This window comes from Antrostomus carolinensis, unplaced genomic scaffold (genome assembly GCF_000700745.2).
Source record: "Antrostomus carolinensis isolate BGI_N321 unplaced genomic scaffold, ASM70074v2 scaffold50794, whole genome shotgun sequence".
In the NCBI taxonomy this organism is placed as follows: domain Eukaryota; kingdom Metazoa; phylum Chordata; class Aves; order Caprimulgiformes; family Caprimulgidae; genus Antrostomus; species Antrostomus carolinensis.
Window position 1 is genome coordinate 899 of NW_010311056.1, and position 8,858 is coordinate 9,756.

At 35.6% G+C, this 8,858-nt stretch overlaps 2 protein-coding genes across 2 annotated transcripts in view; one reads left to right on the top strand and one right to left on the bottom strand.

The window, feature by feature from the left end:
* Window positions 1-341: 341 nt before the first annotated feature.
* Window positions 342-2,116, top strand: LOC104523882 (thiamine transporter 2; the record flags this gene model as incomplete). Its single annotated transcript, XM_010166599.1, has 3 exons — window positions 342-534; window positions 1,054-1,195; window positions 1,994-2,116. Coding segments are annotated over 3 exons (458 nt in total), but the record flags the coding sequence as incomplete, so codon positions are not given.
* A 1,941-nt stretch (window positions 2,117-4,057) lies between these two features.
* The window catches only part of AGFG1 (ArfGAP with FG repeats 1), a gene marked incomplete at its 5' end in the record, with an annotated part of 16,891 nt that continues 12,090 nt past the window's right edge, over window positions 4,058-8,858 (bottom strand). The window contains 3 exons of the mRNA XM_010166600.1: window positions 4,058-4,799; window positions 5,179-5,270; window positions 5,836-5,994. Of these exons, the coding sequence (XP_010164902.1) occupies window positions 4,740-4,799; window positions 5,179-5,270; window positions 5,836-5,994 (311 nt within the window). The remainder of the gene's footprint in view (window positions 4,800-5,178; window positions 5,271-5,835; window positions 5,995-8,858) is intronic.

Genomic DNA, 8,858 nt, shown 5'->3' on the forward strand with positions numbered 1-8,858 from the left:
TGGTTGGTGGGATTGTTCTTTTCTTTGCTCACAGTTGTCAAAAAATGGAGTAACAATGTACTGCACACTGCTGCCTCCAGCCTTAGGCATGAGGCACTTTCTCAGAATATTTCAGTCTCTAAAGGCTCTTTAAGCAAAGCAAAAAAAAAAAACCCAAAAACCCAAACAAACAGAAGACTCCCACACCACTAAATACAAAATAGAAGCCACACCACTATCAAAGCCCATTGTGGCTGTAACAGTCTCATGAGCTCCTGGCATGATACATTTACACAGTTATGCAATGGCTCTAGAAGGATGATAATGTTTCAGAATTTTAATTATTACTTTTAAATTTTTAGGCTCAGCAACATCGATGGCAGTTGGGTATGTCAAAGTAAACTGGGATCTCTGTGGAGAACTGGCTTTGGGAGTTTTCTCTGCAATGGATGCTGGCTCTCTGTTTCTCATGCACTTTACTGACAACATCTGGGCATGTTATGCTGGTTACCTGGCATTTAAAGCATGCTATATGCTCCTTATAACAATAGCAACGTAAGTATAATACACAACTGTTCTAGTTTAATTGATTTAAATCAGTGTCACATTAAATTTATCAAAATTTTACTGAAAGTTTTCCTGGATTAAGATTTTTTAAATAGGCCATGAAAACAGCATATATTATTTCCAGTTTATATAAAGCTATAATTAAAATTATATGACATACCAATTATAATAAGTTGCTCCAAGTCAGAAACTACCTTATTCTGCATTTAACTGTTTAATGATCTATGTACAAGTATTCTCTAAACGATCAAATGAACATACACAGGTCTGTCTAGCAAAAAAATCAACTCAAATAAGTAAAAGAGAAGTAGGATGCACAAAAGTACCAAAGCCAGAAAAACAAGGTATTTCAGCCAAAATGAAGCTGTTAAAGCTTAATAGCCAAGACTAAAGAGGCTTTATCCTACAAAGAATCCACTGTGACCATTAAATTGTTCTCAGACTTCCTCTCATTAGTAAATTGTCCATGTTCTCCACAGTTTAGTTAACCTGCACATTCATTCACAGGTTTCAGATTGCTGTCAATCTAAGCATGGAGCGTTATGCTTTGATGTTTGGCTTCAACAATTTTGTTGCACTGGTGATTCAGACAGTTTTAACTGTTGTTGTAGTAGATTCAAAAGGTCTGGGACTGGATATCAGCACCCAGGTAAGCCACACTACTCTCACTGCTCTTAGTTCTCCTACTCTCCTCCAAACGAGGGTTCTACCCAAGATTAGCCTTTTGGAAGACATTAGGTAACAGGCTAGCTTAGGACAGTTACTCACTTGAAATACAGGCTCATTTAAAGCAAACTGGCAGTAGCTACTACAACCTACTTTGTCCTCTAGTCCTGCCAATTTTGCATTTCTGCAATAATTTTTAAGAATATTTTCACAGAGCAGAAGGGAATGACCACCACCTATTACTCAGGGTTTTTTTTTATTTAAAGGCTTACTATTCACAAATTTATTTTCAAAATAGCCTAAACAGAAGCAGGGAGCAAGCCTAAAGGCAGTCTATGGGTCTATTACTAGGGTAATTCTAAGTTACATAATTTCATTGGCTGCATCTTTAAGTTACTGTAATTCTGCTAATTAAGTAAGCTCATGATTCCCCACTAATTCTCTAAATCTAAACTTTAAACTTACGTACTGAATGAGGTCCAAGTCTTTAGCTGCCATCTTTTTAGAGAAGAGGCAGAAAGTACAAGGCAGCTGTCCTCCGCCCTTTCCGAGGCAGGGGAGGAAGCACAAAACAGAGTATTCTCTCCTCTTCCTTTTACAACCACAGACCTCCTACAGTATGAAGTCAAGCAACCAGACCTCTTGAATCCTTTCAAGATGGTATCATTTTGGGGCATGGGTGACAGGGAAGGCAGCAGTGGAAGGACTCCCCTTAAGTTATTACCTAACAGCAAAAGCAGTTGTTGACTCTCCCTCCTTCTTCTCCATCTCCATTTTCCAGTTTCTCATTTATAGCAGCTACTTTACATTCATAGCCGGAATTTTCCTTATCAGAAGCATATACACCATTGTCGCCATCAAATGCAGAAATACCAGTGTGGCTGGTAAAAACACTGATGATTAACAAAGGAGACAAAAAGAATGGTTGCAAGCAACAGTGGAGAAGGCTGCATCAACTGAACAACAAATTAAGAGAAACATAAAGCTCAATCAAGCAAGACTGGTCAATGGCAAAACAGACTGTTTATAAGCCTGCAGCATAAAGAGCTTTGTCAACAAGATGATGCATTTTGCCCGATTTCTTCAACCAGTAGTTCTAATACCAAACAATCCTTAAACAATCTTCTATTTCAACTCAAATTTAATCATCTAACACCAAAACTTCTATTAATGCTCAATAAGCACAACAAGCAAGTGCATACAGATGCCTGAACCTCACAAAAGAAGAGCGTATAGAATGCAGCCTTTGAACTTTCACTTCTACTGAATATTTCAACTAAAAGGCAATTTAGTCATAGGCATGAGACCTTCAAACATTCCTAGAGAATCTAAAGAAGCAGATGCCCCATAGTAGCAAGATGATCTGGGAGAACACTTGCCACAGAAACCTTTTGAAAACTTAAGACTTTTTTAACTGGAAGTTGTGACATATATTTTTAAAGCAAGTTCACAAATAGCAATAAACCAATTTTTACCCAAAGACCCTACTTCTGTATGTTCAAAGGTGGATTACCGCAATGCTATATAACATAGTAATGCTGCCACTTTAGTTTACAAATGGCCAAATGCAGTCATGTCAGATTCCACACAGACAATACACTCCTCAGAAACCTGAAGTTACAGGACTGTAAGGAAAACATGTCATCATATACAGATAAACTGCTACTGAGGCAGTGACAGCTTTGCTGTGAATTTGTTGAATATGTTCAAATACAACACATCAACCTTTCCTTTAAGTGTCTCTCTTGATAAGCATATGCATTAATTATGTTTGACAACTGCTATGACACACACACTTACCCTTGGAAGCAAAAAAACCTCCTAAACTAACTTATTTTTAAGCTGTGGGGAGACACTTCAATTTCTATACAAGGCAGTCTTATTTAAATAACACCAGTTAAAGTTTGGATATAACTAAAGCTAATTAGGCAATGCTATTCAGTAATACCCACTTTGGAGTCAACTATATCAGACAGCAACAAATCCCATTGTGTCCCTTTACCACTTCCAGATTTGCCAAGAGTCGAAAGTAACTAATGTTTTCCCCAGTTCAGCTCACAAGAAAGTAAAAATCATTAATTCCTTTAAAAAACCATACATTTAAAAGCTGCTTGAGCTTGCCTTTACACCCCAGTAAGTTTATGTATTCATGATGTATTTACATTATTTGCTCAGTTCCAGTATTACACTTGAACTTAAGCCAAGTTATCTCTGTGTTTAACACACAATCACCAATTACTTTGATGCAGAGTTGTATTTTTTGTGAACCTTCTTACTATTACAGACTAGACAAGCCAGATGTTTTTTTCCCTTCTACAAATTCCATTCTAGTATGACAGGAAACATTCTAGTAACTAAAAAATATCTGATGAATTTAATATTCCACAGGAGGTCTTACTAATATATATCAAATTTTAATAAAGAGAATGCTATTACATCTGTGGCACCTCGGCCGGCTATTACACATACTGTTCTGATCACAGCTAAGTCTTGTTCAAAAGCTGTCATTAGCTACCCATAACTATGTGTCTTTTGCAGCTAACCATTTCTCGAGTAACTACCCTCCCCAGTACTCCTGGTGTCCTTCACTACACAGCTTTCTGTCAAAATAATCCCAGTTCACTTAACACTTTCCTGTTCAATAGTTCACTTGAGTTCAAACAGCAAGCTTAATCACAAGGACAAAGAAACATATCCAAGTGAGGCATTTGAAAATTTTAAGCTTAACTCACCTTTAAGCATATTACTTTTGATACTTTTGATAACTCATCTGTGTACGTGACTCACAACATGTACATTTTAACCCAATAAAATGTTACTGCACAGAAATAATGCTACACAATTGTTTTTTTCTAATATTTATTTTTTTTCACCTGCAAACTGTAGCAAAACATGATCAGCTTTATTATGCAGACAGGTATCCCTCTAACATTAGAGATTTAGGCATGTATAAATAGAAGAGCTCTTAGGAAAGGAAAACATTTTGAGAAATGAACAAACCTTCAATTTAACTTCATGACTTCCAATACCAATGGTTAAAATGATGTAGCTCATTCATTCCAAGAGATACAACAGCACCTTAAAGTGGCTGATCTATTTCCCAGTAACATTTTTCACATAACAATGTGTTAAAGTTACAAATACTGATATGCACAAATAGCTATTTTCTAAGAAAAATATGTACAGTACTGCAGCATAATGAATGTGGTATCTGCAATAACTTATTAGCCAATTTTAATATACATGATACCGCTACTTTTTACCTGCCAGTTCACAGGTTCAAGGATGTTACCACAGCCCTCTGTTTTGCACGTTATTACCTGGTGTGTGGGGGGGTGATTTTCTTGCTTTTCGTGTATTTTTAATTTTTTTTTTTTTAAAGGTACACAATGCAGGCTTTTATTTTTACTTCTTAAAGACTTCTTTTGTGTTTAAAGCTAATATCAGTGAAACAAGACAACAGTGCAAGAGGCGCAGAGATGTTATGTGACCACATAAGAGTTCTTTTGGGTAAAGTGTCTATAAGGCTATAAGAAAGGATTGGTTGATGAGCTTCCTGTTGGAAATTGTCCTGTTGGTGCACCAGCCTGGGGGAAAATGAAAGGAGAAAAATAAGACAAATATTTAAGATTTTTTTTCCATATTGTAAATGAGAAATGCAGGATATATAAAAAGAAAACAACCTATTATGAAATATTTCTGGTTTATGTTGCAGTTTGGTTTTTTTTGGTGGTTCTCTGAAATTACACTAATGTAAGAGCATGTATACATACAAGTATCTCTGTTTTGACTTTAACAGCCTTACAAATGCCATGTCATTGTATTAATAAATTGCATTTAGGAGATCCACATGCTGCCTTCCCTTATTTGAAGGAAAAAAAAAAATTGTGTGCTTCTAAATTGTGTTACAGATTATGCCTCTTTAAACATACAGAAGTTATTAATATCATGCAACAACTCACTTACCATAAAAGGGTTACTAGATACTCCAACAGCTGCAGCTTGTCCAAAAGGAGTTACTACAGGCTTTGCCTGTCCAAATGCAGCAAAACCTGCTCCTTGGAAAGATAAGTGAAAAATATTAATAATAGTAATCAGTCTTCAAAGAGTTCTTTGCTGCAGGTCCCACACAAAAATAAGTGGAAGCTTGGACTGCACAATCCTGAGGACTGATCCTATTTAAACACTATTGTGAATGTAAGTGTAAAAAAAAAAAAAAAAAAATATGGCTGGGCATTTTGGTTTATTTTCAACTGTTCAGAGCTAACCAATTTCCAATTTCTACATAAGCACTTTTTTCAATGTTATTTTATCATTTAAATTTAGGGAGAAAGTACTTTCTGAAGTTAGAGGAAGTATTATAATTGGTTGCAGACACTCCAAAAATGAAGACAAAACAATCCTTCTTGCATAAAAACCCTTTGAGATTATGGTAAAATTTCAGTTACTTTGCTGCACATAGCCAAGTCAGGAAGCTCAACTACAGAGCCAAAACAGTGTGTGAACCCCTCAACAATATCATTATGAAGTTCATATAGAAATAAATAAACACCCGTTATTGCTAACTTACAGAATCTCCGTGTTTCTGATTTAAACAAGATTATCTAAAACATATAGACCTACCATTTGGCTGCTGAGCAAAAGCAGTCTGTTGAGGGAAAGCTGCCTGGGTTGGAAATGTGGGCTGCTGGAAGTTGCCACTAAAACTAGTAGGAAGACTGTAGGACGCAGGAGTTCCAAATCCTGCAGGCATACTCATGGATGCAGTACCAAATGTTGCTGCTGGTCGGCAAAAAATAACATTAAATTATTTGTAAGAAAACACTTGTTTTGTTAGACAAATTACTATAATGCCATGTTAAGAAAAGTCTCTCAGTGCCTCAGTGACCCTACAAAAGTTAGGTTCAACTTCTACAGCCACCGAACTGATTTGTTAGCTTGGATCACCACCAACTAGGTGCATAATTTACTTTTGCACTTTAAAACTGAATGCAATAATTTAAAATGTACTAGATCCAGCACGTTCAGATATAGTTTCTGAAAAGAAAATTATTTTTTACATTATCTACATTATCTTTTACTTCCCCCAGAGTTTTTCTGGTAAAACTCTGTACACATCAGAAGCAAGCATAAGCCCCTCTGTTTTTCTCCTGAGAAAAGGATGAAGGGATCTTCCTACTTCAAGCTGCACTCCAGGAAATTACAAGTTAAAAAAAAAAAAAATCATAAGGGATACATGCATCCCCTCTCTCTTCATCCCATCTTTAATGTTGCTTTAAAGGAAACTTTCACCATGCACATTATTTGAACACAAAGTTCCTATTGCAAATGCTCTTACTGTTGAGGTAAGACTTAAAACAAACAAACAAACAAAAAAAAACCCAAAAAAAGCCCCCCAAAACTTTTAATCTGATTCTCTGCTGAACATTTCAAGTAAAGAACACATAGCTCATATGCAATTCCACATGCCTTCAGCAAATAAACAGGAGCACATCAAGTAAAAAATCTAGTAACAAAACCATTATTCAGTCTTTTGGGAGTTAATCTAGAAAGGATATGCATATAAAGGTTTTTTTGGTACAAATACAACCATCAGGCATTTCATTCTAGTTAAACATTTGACAGAACTTTTCTCTTGAAATGTTACAAGTTAGCTTTTATGCAAGCTCAACTGCTTAAAAAAATATATATATTTAATGGATATAGCCTAATTAGCATTTGAAAAATTTATACCAAAAGTACTTAAGGGCAAGACATTTTACATACATAAACTATTGACAAAGTATGCACAATTATTAACATTGTTCAAGTTACAGTAAGCAGAGAAGCTATTCAACAGGAAAACTTGCTAAAACAGCAAACAAAAGCACAACAAAATGAGCAGAGACTTGGGAGATCCCAAAAGGCATCAAGCTACTGTTGGTAGAAACCTCAAGAGTCACTCAACTTGTTATCATTACATTGTGACCATGGAAGATATCAATAATGGTTTTGTTTTAGTTGCTTAAGAGGTTGTCTATGTATGCTTTACTCTCCCTTTGCCCAGTTGCCAATACCCACACCCACTCCATTTAAAAAAAAAAAAAAAATAAAATGGAAAGTCTTTGGAAATTCTATGTGCAGAGAACCAGATAGCTATCAATAAGCTTCTACAAGCAAGAACAATTAGCCACAAGAAACTTGATACCAAATGTGGCCACCTACCAAAATGAGCCTGAGGAAATATGTGAGAGTGCATTGCTCCCGAGAGGCCTTATGGAAGCCACAAAGAGACCAGACAATGTCAAATCATTTATACACTCTTAAACAGTCATTTCTTAGTTTATATATATATATATATCTTTAAAATATACACACACGTATGTAGGAAACAATTTGTCCATAGCATGACCAGCAATAGATTAAGCTAAGAAAACCATTAGAAATAAACACTACAAAACAGATATCCCACCTAATAAATAGCAAAGTTCATGCAGAAAGAAAGCTTAGCATAAAAGGACAAGCTACAAGTTTACACCTTACACTGAAAGGGGCAGAACATTACTTATAGTCATTATCTCTGTCATCTAGTGACATAACATCCCTGTAACTGTCAAAGGGTTGAAACCCCTGCAAGCCAAGGACAGCAGTTTAGAAGGTAGAAGGATACAGTTGTGATATTCAAACAAACCATCTAAAGAGGTTACAAGTTGATTCAAAATAGCACAGCTGAGAATGAGATTAAGGAAAAATAGATTTTTGGCATTAAATAGCCGAACAAGTTTAACTGCCTAATATCTCAAAAGGGAGTGAAAACATAATTCATTTTAGCAGAGGACATGAATTTGATCAATTCACAGTTTTAACTCAGCCTGATCAGTTTAATACAGCCTTCCTAATATTTTGAGCAAAGTACAACTCAATGTTAAAATGCACACATTGCAGATTTAAACCTGTAGAAGTCCAGTTAACAGGCAAAAGTGCCAAAATTTAGCAGTGCCTTTGGAGAGGAAAATTTGCATAATCCAGCAGTCACCTAAATTCAAGTTCTGTGTTTTAAAAAAAAAAAAATGACAAGTTGCTTTTTTAAAAAGTGATTAAGCTTTTGTCTACAAAATTATGATTCTACAGAATCCTGCCCCAGAAAATTAATGTAATTCATAAGTGTAAAGATTATATTTAAACATATGTTTTACCGTTAAAAAAAGATAAAACTAAAAAACATCACCAATATACTGAATAAGTGGACTGATAAGGAGCTAACAGCCCAAAAGCCTTCTCTTTCCTGGTTCTAGCTCCAGCTCTCTGGTTTTGAGGGCTTTCAGGACTTTATTTTAAAGAAATAAATTTTAAAAAGCAAGCGTATCAGCTTAGCAGTAGGGCTGTCAAGATCCCTGATTTCAGGACAACATGCTATGAAGCATGCTTCAAAGCCAAGGTTATAGTCTTGGACATTACCCAACTGGTAATACACGGAATACACATAGTTTAGGTAGTATTAGAAGATCTTAAACATTTTGACATTTTTCATGGCCACCATTTGACATCCTAGGATTGGGCCAGAAACAGGAAAATAATGTCCTCAGCCCAATAAATAACATCACTTACCTAAAAAAAAAAAAAAAAAACAAAAAAAAACCCAACCCCCCCCCCCAAAACCAAAAACA